This window comes from Heterodontus francisci, chromosome 18 (genome assembly GCF_036365525.1).
Source record: "Heterodontus francisci isolate sHetFra1 chromosome 18, sHetFra1.hap1, whole genome shotgun sequence".
Taxonomy (NCBI): Eukaryota; Metazoa; Chordata; class Chondrichthyes; order Heterodontiformes; family Heterodontidae; genus Heterodontus; species Heterodontus francisci.
This window is the reverse complement of record NC_090388.1, coordinates 47613399-47633800: the sequence shown is the minus strand read 5'-3', so window position 1 is coordinate 47633800 and position 20402 is coordinate 47613399. Positions and strand designations below refer to the sequence as shown.

At 43.3% G+C, this 20402-nt stretch overlaps 1 protein-coding gene across 2 annotated transcripts in view; it reads left to right on the top strand.

Annotated features, from left to right (window-relative positions):
• LOC137379600 (solute carrier family 13 member 4-like) overlaps nucleotides 1–20402 on the top strand; it is a 136673-nt gene that overhangs the window by 17673 nt on the left and 98598 nt on the right. The window contains exon 2 of one of the 2 annotated variants that reach the window (XM_068050664.1): nucleotides 12025–12156. The exons of the other annotated variant lie outside the window; for it this stretch is intronic. Coding sequence (XP_067906765.1) covers nucleotides 12025–12156 — 132 coding nt within the window. The remainder of the gene's footprint in view (nucleotides 1–12024; nucleotides 12157–20402) is intronic. 2 annotated transcript variants of the gene reach the window in all.

Sequence of the window (20402 nt, the reverse complement as noted above, 5' to 3'; positions counted from 1 at the left end):
AACTGTCTCTATATATTTCCCTACCATCTACCTATACTAGTGACAATTTATAATGGCCAATTAACCTATCAACCTGCAAGTCTTTTGGCATGTGGGAGGAAACCGGAGCACCCGGAGGAAACCCACGCAGACACAGGGAGAACTTGCAAACTCCGCACAGGCAGTACCCAGAATCGAACCCGGGTCCCTGGAGCTGTGAGGCTGCGGTGCTAACCACTGCGCTCTGTGGAGCATGAAGCTGCTGTCCTCTCCCAGTGTCCCTGCTTTTGCCTGTCAGTTAGCCACTTCAGCCTGTTGCTGCTCATGTCGAGATGGTGCAGTCTGAAGCTGGGCCTTCTAGGCCCAGAGATGCTCAAGGGGATCCTGCAGGGCCATCTGCAGTCTCGCCCACTGAATCTCAGCAGCCTTCTACCAGACATGCAGCAGCCACTAGGATTGCACCGTGAAAGAGCACTAGGTCAGGCAAAGGTACCTGCAAGATAGGCTGTAAGGGAATACAGAAGGGTCATTAGTTGATTTCTGTATGGAATATTAGATGACTTGTTTGCTAAAGTTGATTTTGGAATGGTAGTTTTATAGTGGCTTTCATTTCAGCATTGTGGCCAAGATGACATTGAGAGAGTCAGTGACAGGGATAGTAAGGTGTGGGATTGTACTACAATGGGGATTTGGGGTTGTGTTCAATGGAACTGTATTCTGCTGAGGTGAATACAGAAAGCTCAACTAGAAAGGGGTTGTATTGGTTGCTCCTCCTTTTCCTCTTCCTCTACCTCCTTTTCCTCCATCACCACCTCCTCCTGAGCTGCTTCCCGTATCCCTGGTGGCAAGGACGGTTCCTCATGATGTCCATGTTTTGGAGGATACAGCAGACCACCGCCAATCGAGACACATGCTCTGAGAAGTACTGCAGGGCTCCTCCAGAGCGGCCCAGGCAGCAGAACCATTGTTTCAGCAACCCGATGATCTGCTCTATGATGTTTTGTGTGGCAGCTTGGCTCTCATTGCATGCATGCTGATGGCGGAGTGTTTAGTGGATAGCCCTGTTGGCCTTTAGTTTGACGTGGTAGCTCAAATACTGAGGGTACAGTGGACCGGTGCAGAATGAAAGCATCATTACTGCTGGCTGGGTAATGGTTATTCACCAGCGTGATGTAGTGAGCATGGCCACACACCAACTACACATTCAGTGAATGGAAACCTTTGCGGTTGCAGTTCATCTCTGCATTTAGATGCAGCGTCCACAAAGCTACGTGCGTACAGTTGATGGCACCCGGCCCTATGGGGAAGCCTGCTATCCTGCAAAGCTGCATGCACACTCTGCCTGCTTCTCTCTGCTCAGAGGCGCCACAGTGGTTAGCACCGCAGCCTCACAGCTCCAGCGACCCGGGTTCAGTTCTGGGTACTGTCTGTGCGGAGTTTGCAAGTACTCCCTGTGACCACGTGAGTTTCCGCCGGGTGCTCTGGTTTCCTCCCACAGCCAAAGACTTGCAGGTTGATAGGTAAATTGGCCATTGTAAGTTGCCCCTAGTGTAGGTAGGTGGTGGGGATGTGGTAGGGAATATGGGGTTAATGTAGGATTAGTATAAATGGGTGGCTGTTCGTCGGCACAGACTCGGTGGGCCGAAGGGCCTATTTCAGTGCCGTATCTCTAAATAAATAATTTAAAAAAAATTCAATTAACTCCCCATTACTGGCATAAAGAGCTTCTGTCAACTCTCTGATGCAGAAGTGCACAGCAAACTGGAAGATGTTAGAGATGTTACAGCCTGTAAGAATCCTTCCCCAAAGAAATTCATGGAAATGGTCACATTCACAGCCACTGGCAACTTTGAGACTGCAGGTTTGGTTGCAAGAGGTAGCAAAGTTCTGCGAGCACCTCCTTTGCAAAATACAGACGACACGCACACTGCTCCTAGCCGAGGTTAAGGTAAGAAAATTGCTCCCGGAAGACCCTAGGTGGATAAGACCACTTGCTGAGAGCCCTCCTCCTTCTCTGTCTGTGAGCATCTTGTCCTCTTCTGTATCGCCTCTGCTCATTTGCCCTGTCATGCTGCAGACCAAGGGTGATGGTAACTACAGCACCTAGTACTGGGAGCAAGTGGTATGTTTGGACTTCTTGAAGTCAGACCCAAGGCCATCTCCAGGTGCAGCACTGTTCATGTTGACATCACCAACTTTAAGCAACATTAGAAACTACCAAGCACTTTTACAAACTTAACAAAGAAATTAATCAGCACAGTGGCACAGTGGTTAGCACCGCAGCCTCACAGCTCCAGGGACCCGGGTTCGATTCCGGGTACTGCCTGTGTGGAGTTTGCAAGTTCTCCCTGTGTCTGCGTGGGTTTTCTCTGGGTGCTCTGGTTTCCTCCCACAAGCCAAAAGACTTGCAGGTTGATAGGTAAATTGGCCATTATAAATTGTCACTAGTATAGGTAGGTGGTAGGGCATTATAGGGACAGGTGGGGATGTTTGGTAGGAATATGGGATTAGTGTAGGATTAGTATAAATGGGTGGTTGATGTTCGGCACAGACTCGGTGGGCCGAAGGGCCTGTTTCAGTGCTGTATATCTAATCTAAACTAACCTGCAAGTAGTTGATGATCCCTTTTAGCAGTTCTGGTGGGGAGGTGGGGAGTCCTTTCTGTTGCTGAATGCATGTTCAGCTGCATGTGTTTGAGAGGGAATGAGCTAGACCAGCATTGGCAATCAATCAGTGTTACACACTGGCTGACGTTACAACCTTCTTACTCTGCATACTTCTGCGAATGCTGCTAACACCCTCACTAAGATTGCACTCAGCATGAGCTCTGCCGGAATTGTGCCCACAGAGCACGAACACCATTTTGTTCGCAAAACAGCACCCGTAATGCTGAAGCTAGGGGCGCCTCAGTGCCCTATTTTGCGGCCTTCCTCTTTGAAAGACTCCTTGTTCTGACACTCAGTGGCCAGACTAAAAATATAACTGTATGGTGGCAGATACATTATTCTATTGACTGCTTCTCTCACCAAGTTTTCTGAAATTTCAGATTTGTTATCGTAGTGATCTAGTGGACTTGTGCAACAGATTGACTGATCAGAGATCAATAATCAGAATTATTATCATGAAAGAAACTGCTCAATTATTAGAGGTAACAGAGGGTTGTGCGACTTTGGAACTCTGCCTCAGAAAGTGGTGGCGGCAGGGTCATTGAATATTTTTAAGGTGGAGGTAGATAGATTCTTGTTAGGCAAGGGAATCAAAGGTTATTGGGAGTGGATGGGAGTGGATGGGAGTGTGGGATTCGAGATACAAACAGATCAGCCATGACCTTATTGAATGATGGAGCAAGCTCAAGGGGCTGAATAGCCTACTTCTGCTCATAATTCATCTGTTCGTATTAGAGAAATAAAATAAACATCTTTAGAAAAAAAAGGAAAAATATTGATCACATCCTTATTTTGTTCTTTGGACTCTGAGTAATGACAAATAAAATTCCCAAGTAGTTAATTGTACTTTGAGGTAAGGAAGCGTTGATACCGATACTTTGCTTGAGGAATGATTAATGCCCATTAAGAATAATTCAATAAAGATAAGGATATTAGGGAGCAAAACAATGAGGTGAAATGTGAGGAGCATTGAGCCATAATGTGCTGTTATAGTTACAGTGATACTAATAACACAGGAAATATCAGAGGGATGTATGATGGCATTAAGAGAGCTTTTGGGCCAACTGTCAAGAAGATTGCCCCCCTCAAATCTAAATCAGGGGACACAATCACTGACCAATGCAAGCAAATGGACCGCTGGGTGGAACACTAGCTAGAACTGTACTCCAGGGAAAATGTTGTCACTGAGACCGCCCTCAATGCAACCCTGTCTCTGCCAGTCATGGATGAGCTGGACGTACAGCCAACAAAATCGGAACTCAGTGATGTCATTGATTCTCTAGCCAGCGGAAAAGCCCCTGGGAAGGACGGCATTACCCCTGAAATCATCAAGAGTGCCAAGCCTGCTATACTTTCAGCTCTGCACGAACTGCTTTGCCTGTGCTGGGATGAGGGAACAGTACCAAAGGACATGCGCGATGCCAATATCATCACCCTCTATAAGAACAAGGGTGACCGCGGTGACTGCAACAACTACCGTGGAATCTCCCTGCTGAGCAAAGTGGGGAAAGTCTTCATTCGTGTCACTTTAAACAGTCTCCAGAAGCTGGCTGAGCGTGTCTACCCTGAGGCACAGTGTGGCTTTCGAGCAGAGAGATCCACCATTGACATGCTGTTCTCCCTTCGCCAGCTACAGGAGAAATGCCGTGAACAACAGATGCCCCTCTACATTGTTTTCATAGATCTCACCAAAGCCTTTGACCTCGTCAGCAGAAGTGGTCTCTCCAGACTACTAGAAAAGATTGGATGCCCACCAAAGCTGCTAAGTATCATAACCTCATTCCATGACAATATGAAAGGCACAATTCAGCATAGCGGCGCCTCATCAGACCCCTTTCCTATCCTGAGTGGCGTGAAACAGGGCTGTGCTCTCGCACCTACACTGTTTGGGATCTTCTTCTCCCTGCTGCTCTCACATGCATTCAAGTCCTCAGAAGAAGGAATTTTCCTCCACACAAGATCAGGTGGCAGGTTGTTCAACCTTGCCCGTCTAAAAGCGAAGACCAAAGTACGGAAAGTCCTCATCAGGGAACTCCTCTTTGCTGACGATGCTGCATTAACATCTCACACTGAAGAGTGTCTGCAGAGACTCATCGACAGGGTTGCGGCTGCCTGCAACGAATTTGGCCTAACCATCAGCCTCAGGAAAACGAACATCATGGGACAGGACGTCAGAAATGCCCCATCCATCAATATCGGCAACCACACTCTGGAAGTGGTTCAAGAGTTCACCGACCTAGGCTCAACTATCACCAGTAACCTGTCTCTTGATGCAGAATTAAACAAGCGCATGGGAAAGGCTTCCGCTGCTATGTCCAGACTGGCCAAGAGAGTGTGGGAAAATGGCGCACTGACACAGAACACAAAAGTCCAAGTGTATCAAGCCTGTGTCCTCAGTACCTTGCTCTACGGCAGCGAGGCCTGGACAACGTACGTCAGCCAAGAGCGACGTCTCAATTCATTCCATCTTCGCTGCCTCCGGAGAATCCTTGGCATCAGGTGGCAGGACCGTATCTCCAACACAGAAGTCCTCGAGACGGCCAACATCCCCAGCATATACACCCTACTAAGCCAGCGGCGCCTGAGATGGCTTGGCCATGTGAGCCGCATGGAAGATGGCAGGATCCCCAAAGACACGTTGTACAGCGAGCTCGTCACTGGTACCAGACCCACTGGCCGTCCATGGCTCTGCTTTAAAGACGTCTGCAAACGCGACATGAAGTCCTGTGACACTGATCACAAGTCGTGGGAGTCAGTTGCCAGCGATGGCCAGAGCTGGCGGGCAACCATAAAGGCGGGGCTAAAGCGTGGCGAGTCGAAGAGACTTAGCAGTTGGCAGGAAAAAAGACAGAGGCGCAAGGGGAGAGCCAACTGTGTAACAGCCCCGACAACCAATTTTATCTGCTGCACCTATGGAAGCGTCTGTCACTCTAGAATTGGCCTTTATAGCCACTCCAGGTGCTGCTTCACAAACCACTGACCAGCTCCAGGTGCTTACCCATTGTCTCTCGAGGTAAGGAGGCCAAAGAAGAAGAAGAAGGTACTAATGGTGCTCAATGTTAATTATGTGAAAATGGTAAAGCAACTTCAGGCGAGGGCAGATGTATAGGCACTCTTTGAGCTGTGCCACTCCACAGTGAGCTTCATGTAAATAGCACCTCAATATCTGGCTCACCTTTGAAATGCATGGAATGTCATGAGTCTTCTGTATTTGCACAGTAGATACAACTTAAATCTACCACAGAAAGTTAAGTCTTGTCCATTTCAACCTAAGTACCCCTTTAACAATGTAATTAGTGCTAATTACTGTTAGGCAACCTTCCTTACATTAAAATTAACTTTTACAAGTGTGGAGTCTCACTCTTTCAGGTTTTAATTCTTGTTGGAGATTTAAAAAATACCAATTTTTAATTTTTTTATTTTAATTTTTTCTCTTAATCCAGTCTTTCTTTCCCTCCTTTTTTTTCTCTTTCCCTAACTGATGTTCCATTGAATTCACCCACTTTAATTTACACTTCCTTCTCAGTCCTTGCACAGTTAATTTCACAATCCTTCAATCTGATTGGTTCAGGAGATACACAGTCTATTCTGGCCTCCCTATTTACTGGGATGGGATTTCCAAGCCGGAGGATGGGAGGGGGCAGTGGGGGCATGTGGTGGTTGGTGAAGCTCTGGCTAGAAAGCTCTCTTTTTTTTTTACAGGTACCCCACCCCAGAAGCCAACCAGATTGATAGGCTGCTGGGTAGGGAAAGCTCCAGAAGAGGTCTCAGCCCAAGAGCAGATAAGTTCCTGCTGTTCAGCTTAGAGATCTCTGAGTGGGTACAGAGTAGTATAGAGGGTCAGGGGATAATGACTGTGGGGTGGAGAGATATTGGAGTATAGGAGTGGTGATCACGCATGGGGGTTTGGTGATCGGGGAGGGATCCTATCATGTGGATGGGGGAGTGCGTCTGATCACAAAGATTGGGAACAGGTTTGCTTGGTGGGCCGTTGTCCTGACCCACAAGCAGTGCTGGAAAAACAATTACCTCTTCCACGCAACAGTTCTCGCCTCCCTTTAACAGCCGGGTTTCCTCAGTCAGCATTTAAGTTGGAAAAGAGATAGAATCTGAGGCATGCAGCTGCCTCAAAATATATAAATGAGCAACCCACCTCCTGGGAGCAGGTTAGTTGGCCACCCTCATCCCGCCTCCATTTAAAACTGGAAATGAGCAGGTATGATGCACGGGTTTGAGTTTGAGATTTTTACATTTTAATATTCCACCTGTAGTGAAATCACCTGTTTTGAGGGATTAAAATTACCCCCTCTGTTTCTCTCACTACAACGTTATCAGCTCACACTTTTAACAACCTACCACACAAAAAATTTAAAAACCTAGATATGCAACGGTAGGTCCAACTAACAGCAGATGCTATTAGATACCTTGCCACAGCAAATTATAGCCAATAATCTGAAGAAATAGGGCAAAGACAGTCTAGTGTTCTTATTCAGATATTAAACCAAAAGCATATACTGAGGAAGCTGTCTGTTTTTTAAAATTGAGTAATCATGGTGAAGTGTTAATGCCCACAGTGCAGGATAAAAGAGGAGGTAAATCACAAGACTGTGCATCGCCCTTAGAATTACTCTATAATCAATCAGGTGTGTGGGATCTGATGTTGAAAATATTCCAAGTCCTTCGGATGAGACCATTTTACAGTTGAGATGTTAAACCGAGGCCCTGTCAGTCCTTTCAGATAGACTTAAAAAGTCCCATAGCAATATTGGAAGAGGAGCAGGTGAATTCTCCCTGATGTCATGGGCCAACATTTATCCCTCAACCAACATCACCAAAATAGATGACCTGATCATTTATCTCATTGTTATTTGTGGGATCTTGCTGTGTGTAAATTGAATGCTGCTGGTTGGGGAAGGGGGGAGGATACAGGCAGTTTAACAGTGGGGGAGGACATTAGAGCTGAGCTCTAGTCTTTATTTGCTTGGCATCTAGAGATGAACACTTTTCAGACATAATCAGGAGCGGGAGGAATGGCTGATTATTTTCTCTTCCTCAGGCCAGGGTAACTGAGGACAATTGCGGTGACTTCTAGTGCTGCATTAGATGAGATCACTTGATGACAGCATTGGCCAGTGGCCAAGCCTGGGACATTCCTGCTCTGTATGCTTCAGTGCCAGAATATGTGGTACATATAACCATTTAGCCATCGGCGAATCCATGATCTCCCTGTTCTCTTTTGAGTGATCTATAACTAAAGTTTGCCAGAAATGACATAGAATACAGAGTAAACCAAAAATTGAAGCAGAAATCATTGACACAAACATGGATAGTCCTGTACAATCTGAATTTTAGTGCTATTCTGACTTAGATTACCAGCTTTTTGGTGGTTTGATATCTGACAGCAAGGAACATACAGCTGTTTGTCATTAAGTATCTTGTATGTATTTAATGAGTCAAGTAGCTGTGACTTGTATTCAAGTAAACATGGTAAGTCCTGGAATAGACTTGTTTATAGGTATTGGCTGTCTGAAAATACCATCCTTCCACCACAGTAAACAAGGATCACAGAGCTTTAACCTTTTCCACAGATTAGGAAGCCCACATTCCACCTCCCCTCACCACCATCCCCCCTCATTAAGGTGCTACTAAAGGCACTGTACTTACTCCAAGTATAATCACAACTATAATCAATCATACATTAACATAAAGAGAAAAGTTGAAAATGATGGAACGAATGGACATGATTTGGTGGCACTCTGAGTAAGCAACTTGCAGGTGAAATTCAACGTTGTAAAACAGAAGTTAGCAGATCGATCACCTGTTATGTACTCCGCCCGATTTATCTTTCCATTGACTGCAATGTGTCCTGAGTCAATGTTCAGCAAGATTGTGTGATAGTCATTGGGTGAATAAGCACTCTGTACTTAAGCTTTTGGGTAATGCTCAGCTGGGCTCTGTAATAGGGTCCTTAGGGGAATGTTAAGTGTGGGTGTATAATGAAGATTTCTCAGTAGGGTCTCTGTAATAGTGTCCTCTGTGTTTGCCCAGCAGGGTCCATGTACTAGTGTCCACAGGTTCCTCAATGGCTGTGCACTCCGACTTGCCTATTTGATATTCGCTGCAGTCAGGTGATCCAGCCTGCATGGGAGCTGCCACAGGAAAATCCTGTTTTATTCTTTGCCTTTCTGACCTGGATTAACTCTGCTCTACAGTTGCACTGTTGTACTGCTCTACCTGTCTGACTGAATTCTGCTGTTTGATACTGTCCTGCTGTTCTGCTGATTGTGACTACAGATGTGTGCTTTGACATGCATGATTTTCTGATAATCAAACCAGAATAAGTTGACAATTTGATGGTAAGAGAGCATGTTGCAAATTGTGCCCATAATATTATTGAATTTGATATTAGGTTTGAGATGGAGAAGGGAGAGACAAAACCAAAGTTTTAAATTTAATAAAGCAAACTTCCTAGGAACAAGAAATAAATCGACCGCGGTAAACTGGGCTGAGCTGTTAATGCATAAACCTACAAAGAGTGAGAAGTATTGAAAGAAATATTGGCACAATATAAAACTCGTACACACACCTAAAAGCAAAAACTCCACTGGTGTGGTTAAGCAAGCATGGTCCATGATATCAAGCTAAAACAAAAGGCTTGCACAAATGCAAAGAAATGTAGAAATCCTGCAGATTGGGAGAGATGTAAAAAAAACAACAAATGGATACTAGGAGGGTAATAAAAGGTGCAAAAATAAAGAAAAATAACTTGCAAGGGATATCCATACTACAAATATATTAAAAGAAAGATGACAGTGGTAAGGGGAATGTGGGACCATTAAAGATAAATGCAGGGGATACTAGAATTGACAATAAGGAAATGGCAGACTTGTTAAGTGAGTACTTTGTATCCATTTTCACTATAGAGGAAGAGGACAAAATATCAGTGGTACAAGGGAATCTAAAAATAAGTCAAGGGGATGAACTTATTGGATTTAAGATAAATTAAAAATGGTAATGGAGAAAATAATGGGACTTAAAATAAATTAGGCTCCAGGATCTGATGGTTTCTAAATAGGTGAGGAAATTGCAGCTGTGTTAGTTATGATTTTCCAAAGTGCTCGATAATCAGGAATTGTGCCTTTGCAAATGTCACTCCATTATTTAAGAAGGGATGGAGGAAGAAATCAGGAAACTACAGACCAGTTAGATTAACATCAGTCTGGGGAAGTTAAGAATCTATCATCAGAGACAGCATGAGTGAACACTTGGAAATGTACAAACTGATCAAAAAGAGCCAGCATGGTTTTGTAAAGAGAAGGCCATGTCTGATTAATCTAGTTGAAATTTTGAGGACATCACCAACATGGTGGATGTTGTCTGTATGGACTTTCAGAAAGCATTTGATAAGATTCTGCACAAGAGATTATTAGTAAAATTGAAAGCACAGGTAACCTTGTGACATGCAATAATAATGGGTGTGAAGTAGGAGATAGAGATTAAGGGAAAATTCTTTGATTGGTGGAATGTAACAAGTGATATCTATACTGGGGCCTCAGCCTTTCACCACATATATTATTGACTTGGATGATGGAATAGAGAGATGTATATCCAGATTGGCAGATGACATTCAGTTAGGAGGCCTAGTAAACTATGTAGATCAGATCAGGAAGTTATAAAGGGACATAGACTGATTAAGTGAGTGAGCAAAACGATGGCTGATTAAGTTTAATGTGGGGAGTGTGAGGTCATCCACTTTGGATCCAAGAATGATGATTTGAAATTTATTTTTTAATGGTGACAGTCTAGAAACTGTGGAGGACCAAAGGGATTTGGGTGCACAGGTACATCAATCAATAAAAGCTAGTGCACAGGTACAAATAGTAATCAATAAGGCTAATGGAATGTTAACCTTTATCTCAAGAGGGTTGGAATACAATGGGAACAAAGTTATGCTTCAGTTGTACAGAACACTAGTCAGACCACATCTGTGTTCAGTTTGGGGCACCACACTAAGGAAGAATGTATTGGCCTTAGAGTGGATACAGCATAGATTCACCAGAATGATATCAGGCTTTAAAGGTTTAAATTATGAGGACAGGTTGCATAAACTTGGGTAGTATTCAACTGAGTTTAGAATGTTAAAGGGTGATCTAAGCAAGGTATTTAAAATCACCAAATGATTTGACTTTGATATTTGCTCAAAAGCTTTTCCTGTTGATCGGAGAATTGTGGCTACAAACAATTTTATCCATCCTTCAGCATCTTAGGCTGGCTAAGTTTTAAAATGCCTGTGGTTCCAGTGCTTTCCAAGTTAGCCATTTGTTGGTCTGAATACCCACCTCCAGTTTCCTTATGGGAGCTGACCTTCCCAGAATTCCAATATTTACCCTTCAGATACTCCCAGAATTCAGTTGTGCAGTTCAAAGAGCCCACTATCTTAATAAATTCATTAAGATGGTTCCAGAAGCTCATTATGCTACAGTTGCTGGGCATTCAATGCTAATGCTGTGATTGTGAGTTTGGTTGCCTGAACACCCAGTGCAGTTGCTTTGGTTATAAGTTTGTTGCCGGGTGCTGTCCAGATGTTTTGGTTTTATGTTTGATTGTCTGGACAAGCCATCCAGATATTTTGATTGCCCAGACACATTATCCATGTGTTTTGATTATCCAGACACATAGTCCAGATGTTTTGGTCTTATGTTTGATTGTCGGCACACACTGTCCAGATGTTTTGATTGTCCGGACACATTGTCCAGATGTTTTGATTGTCCGGACACATAGTCCAGATATTTTGGTTTTATGTTTGATTGTCTGCACACACTGTCCAAATGTTTTGGTTATACAGGTTATAACCACTGGTTCAATTTATTTGCACAGCAAGTACTGGTAATGGTTCTGCTGTTTTCTATTTGCAGCTCCTCTAAACCCATCTTTTGTTTCTTTACTAGTTACATAACCATCTCCTTTTACCTTGCACCATCATCCCTTTTGTTGCTTAACCTTTTCCGCCTTCCACCCTATCACAGACTTACCCTTTTGTTCTTTCCTTCCCTTCTACCTTTCCCTGCGCCTGAATTCTGACGCAGTCATTAACTTGAAAAGTTAACTCTGTTTCTTTCTCCACAGATGCTGCCTGAACTGCTGAGTATTTCTAGTGTTTTCTGTTTTTATTTGTGATTTCCAGCATCCGCAGCATTTAGCTTTTGATTTGGTTATATGTTTGTTGCGCAGGTACACTGTCCAGATGGTTTGGTGTTATATTTGTTGCCCAGGCACATTGTGCTTTGATGGTGTACATATTTTCTCAGTGCACTGTTTCTGTCTTCATTCTAAGGGATATTCTAGCCCATTGAGTAATTTTTCTGTTTCTGTCTTTCAGCCAGAGGCTCAATGTGCATACGTCTTGATAGTTACCGCAGTGTATTGGGTCTCTGAGGCCGTTCCACTTGGTGCAGCTGCAATGGTACCTGCCTTCCTCTTCCCATTGTTTGGAGTCTTGAAGGCCAGTGAAGTAAGAAAAGAATCAATCTGTATATAATGCATTTATATATATTTTCTCCTATTTTTTCAATGAGTACCAATGACTGCAACTAAGCAAGTTTAGCACAGGCTGCGTGCAGCAATGAGCTCCCCATTGATTATCACAGAATAGTATATGAACCTCAAAAAGCTACTCTCACCATTTAAGACAATAGCTTTGGCTGAGTGAAAGAAGAAATGATTCCATGCTGTTCGGTTTCCTAATCAGTGATAGAGCCGTCTACGATAGAGGCAACCTAATGAGGCAGATGAGCCATGTCAGAGTGATGTGCTGGGGGTAGTGAGATAGCTGAGACAATACTGGTTGAGGGCCAGATGACAGAGTTTCACACAGATGGTTGTGAGGTATAAAATCAAAAAGTGATGGAAATACACACAGGTCTTGCAGCATCTGTGGAGAGAAAACAGAGTTAATGTTTCAGATCTGTGACCTTTCATCAGAACTGGCTAAGGTTAGAAATGTAGTAGGCCTTGAGCAAATGAGAGCAGGGGTGGGGTGGGGGGGGGGGGAGCGAAGAAGAACAAAAGGGATGGTCTATGATAGGGCAGTGGGCAGGAGTGATTAAATGACAAAGATGTCCTGGAACAATAAGCAAAAGGATTAGTAACAGCCGTGGTAAAAAGCATTTGTGCAGAGAGATTTATAATGACAGAATAATGAACAGCTCTGCCCAAAAGCAAAAACATGAAAAACAAGCTTAAGCAAATGGCACTCATGGTCTGAAATTGTTGAACTCAATGTTGAGTCCAGAAGGCTGTAGAGTGCCTAATCGGAAGATGAAGTGGTGTTCCTCGAACTCGCATTGAGCTTCATTGGAACACTGCAGCAGGCCAAGGACAGAAATGTGGGTGTGTGAACGGGGTGATGAATTAAAATGGCAAGCAACCGAAAGCTCAGGGTAATCCTTGCGGAGTGAGCAGAGGTGTTCTGCAAAGCCAATCTGCGTTTGATCTCCCCAATGTAGAGGAGACTGTATTGTAAGCAGTGGATAAAGTATACTAAATTGAAAGAGGTACAAGTAAATTGCTGCTTTCTCTGGAAGGAGTATTTGGGGCCGTGGATAGTGGGAAGAGAGGATGTAAAAGGATGTCTCTTTCCACCTACATCCGTGACTCTTCTGACGCCCTACACCACTTCGACAATTTCCAGTTTCCTGGCCCTAGTTGTAATATTTTGAGATAATGTTTTGAAATTGCAATTGCACTGTGTTCACTTGGGGTAGTTGTCGAACACACATGATAGCAAAGGGAAAGTTAAAGTAAAACAAAATAAAGAAGACTCTATTATGTTCAATAGCCTGCTGCTTTTGTCTCATCATGCTGTCTCAGTCTAAGCCTCACATCTTATACTAAACTCAGTCAGATGCCACTAAAGTCCAGAGAGACATCACACTAACTGCCTCATCTTCACTATGAACGTCCAATCTCTCTATACCTCCATCCCCCACCAGATGGTCTGAGGGCTCTCCATTTCTTCCTTGAACAGAGACCCAACCAGTCCCCATCCACCACCACCCTCCTCCACCTGGCTAAACTTGTTCTCACATTGAACTACTTCTCCTTCAACTCCACTCACTTCCTTCAAATAAAAGGTGTTGCTATGGGTACCCGCATGGGTCCTAGTTATGCCTGTCTGTTTGTGGGGTATTTTAAACATTCCTTGTTCCAGCCCTCCACAGGCCCCCTCCCCCAAATCTTTTTCCGGTTCATTGATCACTGTATCGGTACCGTTTCCTGCTCTCACCCCGAGCTGCAAAACTTCATCAACTTCAATTCAAATTTCTACCCTTCTCTCACTTTACATGGTCTATCTCTGACACTTCCCTTTCCTTCCTCGACTTCTCTGTCTCTATTTCTGAGGATCAGCTGTCCACTAATATTCATTATAAGCCTGCCAACTCCCACAGCTATCCCAATTACACTTCCTCACACCTTGCCTCCTGTAAGAACTCCATCCCATTTTCCCACTTTCTCCATCTCTATCGCATCTGTTCTGATGATGCAACCTTCCATAACAGCGCTTCTGATATGTCATCCTTTTTCCTCAACTGAGGATTCCAGGCACTGTGGTTGACCGTGTCCAACCCATTTCACATACTTCTGTTCTCACCCCTTCTCCTCCCTCCCAGAACTGTGACAGCGTTCCCCTTGCCCTCGCTTTCCAAACCACCAGCCTTCACCTCCAAAGGATCATCCTCCACTATTTCTGCCTCCTCCAGCGTGATGCCACCACCAAAAACATCTTCCCCTCCTCTCCCCTGTCAGCATTCTGAAGGGACTATTCCATCTGTGACACCCTGGTCCACTCCTCCATTCCCAGAACACCTTCCCATGCAATCGCAGGAGATGTAATACCTACCCTTTTACCTCCTCTCTCCTCACCATCCAAGGCCCCAAACACTCCTTCCAGGTGAAGCAGTGATTGCTTGTACTTCTTTCAATTTAGTATACTGTATTCACTACTCAAAATGCAGTCTCCTCTACACTGGGGAGACCAAATGGAGATTGGGTGACCACTTTGCAGAACACCTCTGCTCAGTTTGCAAGCATGACCCTGAGCTTCCAGTTGCTTGCCATTTTAATTCACTGTCCTCTGTCACACCCACATTTCGGTTCTTGGCCTGCTGCAGTGTTCCAGTGAAGCTCAGTGCAAGCTCAAGGAACAGCACCTCATCTTCCATTTAGGCACTGTACAGCCTTCTGGTCTCAATATCGAGTTCAACAACTTCAGATCATGACTGCCATTTTGATTGGCACATGGTAAAAAAAAAGTCTTTAAACCTGCTTTTCATGGTTTTGCTTTCAGACAGAGTTGTTCATTTATTCTGCCATTAACACTTTCTCTCTGGACAATTGCTTTGTCTTTTACTACAGCTATTATTATTCCCTTTGCCTATTGTTCCATGACATCTTTTTCATTTAATCTCTCCTGCCCTATCACAGACCTTCCCTTTCGCTCTTCTTCCCCCACCCAAACCCCAACGTTTCACTTGCTCAAAACTTATTACACTTCTAACCTTTGCCAGTTCTGATGAAAGATCAAAGTCTGAAAGGTTTGTGGTTAAACTACATCAGAGATTATTTTATTGAGGGACGGGGGCTATGCTCCCTGTAAGTTGCATGGCCATGTGGATGAGCAGCAACCTGAAAGTCCCCACGTTGGCTGTGCGCAAGTTGGCCTCTTTAGGTTACCACACGTGTGCGGCCGTGCGAAAAACTTTAAAAGGGTTGCATACTTAAATAAATCACCCACACACTCCAAAGAACTATCAAGGGATCGTTGGATTGGGATATATCAGAAAGTGCCATGGTGAGTGGAGTGAGGTACATCAGTGTTATAGTGAGGAATGTGGAGTATATGAGAAATGTTATATTAGGAGATGTGAATAGATCAGACTGTTACATTGAAAGATGTGCAGCATATCTTTCAAAGAGCCAGTACAGGCATGATGGTCCGAAGAGCCTCCTTCTAAGCTGTAGGTTCCTATGATTCTAATATTACAGAGATCAACGTGAGAAATATGAGACAGTGTTACAGTAAGGGATTTAGGATACATCCAGCAGTTTTACAGTGAGGGATGTGGGTTATATCAGAAAGTGTTACAGTGAGAGATGAGGGGTAGATCAGTGTTACAGTGAGATGGTGTATCTATCCTACTGTGTTGCAATGAGTTAGGGATATGGATCGATAGTAGCAGCACAATTGTAATTTAAACAGGTGCATGAAAAAGCTGGAAAGTTGAAGATACCAAAATAGAAGTCAAAAGAATGGATAATAAAGAAAGTAGAAAAATTGAGAGTTAGATGTAAAACCAAACTGCAATGTTTTTAAAAAATACAAATAAATGAACAGCATTGAGGAGCAGAATTTATGCAAAGTCAATTGAGTATAATGAAAGTATCAAAGAGTGGAGGTGAAAGAAGACTGGATTCTTCTTGTTGCTAGAAAAAAAGATATATTTTAGCTTTGTCAGATTTACGTGCAGAGTTAAAGGTCACTTAAGTCTTTGAAGCAAGGTGTGTTATAGAAATGAAGAATTAGCAAGTGCCACAATGGGAAATTAATCTTCAAATCAAACTTTGCTATTGAAGATTGTTGGCAAATTCCAGTTACTTGAAATATTATAAAAGTTGCTATTGACTCTACATTCTGTGGTCAAGTGATGAATATAAGAGCAATTAATAGTATTCAGAGGGGTCTTGGTGGTTGGGTTGAAGAGTGGGAAATTGATTTTAATATGCATAAGTGGAATGCATATTAAAACAACAAGCACGAAGCCTGTGCATGAATGAGAGATTCCATTAGCAAAGCTGTAAAAGAAAAATATATTTGGGTGTATTTGGGGATTTTCAGGGAATCATCAGCAATCATTGTGAAGTTATGTTATTGTAACTCTGTGTAGAGTTTTAGTGAACCTACATCTTGAATGTTGTGTTGAATTTTGTGGAACCTACTTTCAAAAGGACATTGATGTGTTGGTGAAGGTTTGGACAAGAGTGACCTAGGATGATACTGACATTTAGTACCCTGAATTATGAAGAGAAGCCGGCAAATTGAATTCTTTTCCTTTTGAGGGTAAAAGAAGATTTGGAGGCAACATGATCCATGTTCATAAATGCCGCCATTTACTGATGGGAATGCTGACAGGAATAGATAGTTTCATGTAGACATTTAACTCAGCACCGTGATGGAGGTCATAAGTATAAAATTAACAATTTTCAAGGAGGACTAGAAATTCAGAGGTATCTTTTCTCCAAGCAGTGAATGTCTGATTAGGGATTGGATAAAGATTAGAAGGATAATACAAAGTGGTTAAATGGTGATTCTTGAGTTACATGTGGCATTGAAAATATCATGCCAAGGAAAGTATTGGATGTACTTGATTTTAGATGGCATATAAAAAGTTTTCAGAAACTTTCTTCAGGAAACTGAATGGGTCATGGTGTGTGGAGACAATGGGTTTAACATGCCAAATGTTTCAACAACTGCACGAACCATTCATTTTATATCTTCAAAATGGCCTCAAGTAATTTATCTTCACCTACTTTGCACTCACTTTAAATTGAACAATAAAGGTACCCTTCCTGTCACCTGTTGATGTAGTATCCAAATCTATAACCAGAAAATTCTCTGGATACAATGCAACTTAGGTGTAATAAAAACAAGAAATGCTGGAAATACTCAGCAAGTCTGGCAGCATCTGTGGAGAGAGAGAAGCAGAGTTAACGTTTCGGGTCAGTGACCCTTCTTTGGAACTGTTCCGAAGAAGGGTCACTGACCCGAAACGTTAACTCTGTTTCTCTCTCCACAGATGCTGCCAGACCTGCTGAGTATTTCCAGCATTTCTTGTTTTTATTTCAGATTTCCAGCATCCACTTTTTGCTTTATTTTGCTTTTATTTTAGGTGCAATAAGCTTTTATATAACCCCGCATGAGGGTTCTGTACCTTACTACTGTTGTTATCTACATTGTTATGGCAGCATGTGACGTGTTCTGGAACCTAATCTTGTGCTTCATTTATGTGCATTCCTGGGAATACGTGAAATGGCATGCTGCTGTGTATCCATGTGAGACTCTGGAAATTGAGATGGCTCTGGCCTCTGAGCAGAGGCCTCAGATGGGTCCAGTAGCAAGCTTAACCGGTTCTGTAACAGCAGGCCTTGTCCATTTTCTCACATTTGTGAAATCATCATTTGCTGGAGGGTCTTGAGGTGTTGTAATCCTGACAGCAGCTTCATTCATGCATATTCCATGTATGTGTCTGATCCTGAGCACAGCATTACCCTGATCTGTGTGGCAGAAGACCCAATGGCAGCAATGAGATTGTTAAAGCTCCAGTGAACAAGTGGTTAGAAAGCATGTACAGGAAGAAGAGAATCTCTTTCACATTGGAGCTTTAGAGCCTCCATGAAAGTAGTAGGAGTATTCATTAAAGGTGCAAAGTTTGTCTGTAGGGCCTCAGCCCCATCGCAGATGTCCCTGAAATTGCTCCATAGTGGACTGCTGTGTTCTGATACCGTACATCAACACAAAGTAGATATGGATAGTGGACTCCTTCACACTAGCTGTCAGCTGCTTTAGGCTTGGCACTATCTCCAGTGACTGTAATAATCCTTCATGCTTCAAAATCATCCATCTTTTAAAAGCACATCTCTGGAGGTCTGGATTCCTGTCTTTGTCAGCTAAAGAGGATTGCATGCTGACCCTCCAGACAGCAGGCTCCTGCTCCTCTCCTATCATCACAACCTACTGCTACCCACAGTTAAACTCTGCATCAGCTACTACTCTCTTTTCAAGCCCACTGTCCCAAACCCTTGGGATAGTTATGCTGTGACGCTCAAACGAACTCTGGATTTTTGGTTCCTGACTGTTCTTGTGAGAGATTTAGAGAAGGCAAAGAGTCACACAATAGATTTCTAATGAATGAATGACATGGAATTTTCCTTCCGTTCAAGAATTGGTGTTACTGAGCTGTGCCTGGGTTTCTGATATTTATGGTCTCTCTTCCTTTGATCTCAATGGTACCATTCTCAAAGGAGGACAGGAGGCATTGGTTAGGGGACCTCTTTTCTTTGGCTTCTTTCCCTTTTGTTATATGTGATTTTTTTCTCACAAATATAGCCCAAAAGGTAATAATTTGAAATCATTGGAAGCAAATACAGTGATATTGATGAGTTTGTGTATATCCCATGACAGATGTGAGTACAGAAACAGGTATAATGCACCGACTATCGATGGAAGGATATGTCAGGGAAGGGGCGGCACAGTGGCGCAGTGGTTAGCACCGCAGCCTCACAGCTCCAGCGACCCGGGTTCAATTCTGGGTACTGCCTGTGTGGAGTTTGCAAGTTCTCCCTGTGTCTGCGTGGGTTTCCTCCTGGTGCTCCGGTTTCCTCCCACAGCCAAAAGACTTGCAGGTTGACAGGTTAATTGGCCATTATAAATTGCCCCTAGTATAGGTAGGTGGTAGGGGAATATAGGGACAGGTGAGGATGTGGTAGGAATATGGGATTAGTGTAGGATTAGTATAAATGGGTGGTTAATGGTCGGCACAGACTTGGTGGGCCGAAGGGCCTGTTTCAGTGTTGTATAACTAAATCTAAATCGAAATAAATCTAACGCATAAGGATGCTAGAGAAGTGTACTGTTGTGCTGTGCTCCTAAGTCTTCATTTAATGATAACTGCAGGCTTTATATTCGGATTCAACACAAACACTATTTCGTGTCTTACTTTTTTACATTGCATAATCTCACATGCAGGTCTTTTCCTCGCTGCTGTGTGTGTGCTCTTTGCAAGCCATGGTTTCAGTGTGTCTCTCAAAATGGTATCCCCTCCTTAAAAATGTATGATGATGTTATCAGTTGTATTAGTGGCCTGATCTCTTAAAGGTACAATTTCTTAAAGGTAAAGCCACCATTACACTGCATTACATTACTTCCTTTTAAATTTAAAGTTTCCTCCTTTTCTTCAAAAATTAACAATTACCCTCTAGCGACTTAATTATGCAAGGTTACATACGAACATACGAATTAGGAGCAGGAGTAGGCCACTCGGCCCCTCGAGCCTGCTCCACCATGTAATAAGTTCATGGCTGATCTAATTACTCCACATTTCCACCTACCCCCGATAACTTTCACCCACTTGCTTATCAAGAATCTATCTACCTCTGCCTTAAAAAATATTCAAAGATTCTGCTTCCCCCCCGCTCTGAGGAAGAGAATTCCAAAGACTCACGACCCTTTGAGAGAAAAAATTTCTCCTTATCTCTGTCTTAAATGGGCAACCCCTTATTTTTAAACAGTGACCCCTAGTTCTAGATTCTCCCACAAGGGGAAACATCCTTTCCACATCTACCCTGTCAAGAGCCCTCAGGATCTTATATGTTTCAATCAAGTCACCTCTTACTCTTCTAAACTCCAATGGATACAAGCATAGCCTGTCCACTCTTTCCTCGTAAGATAGCCCACCCATTCCAGGTATTAGTCTAGTAAACCTTCTCTGTACTGCCTCCTTCTTAAATAGGGAGACCAATACTGTACACAGTACTCCAGATGCGGTCTCATCAATGCCCTGTATAGCTGAAGCATAACCTCCCTACTTTTGTATTCACTGCCCCTCGTGATAAATGATAACATTCTATTAGCTTTTCTAATTACGTGCTGTACCTGCATACTAACCTTTTGCAATTCATGCACTAGGACACCCAGATCCCTCT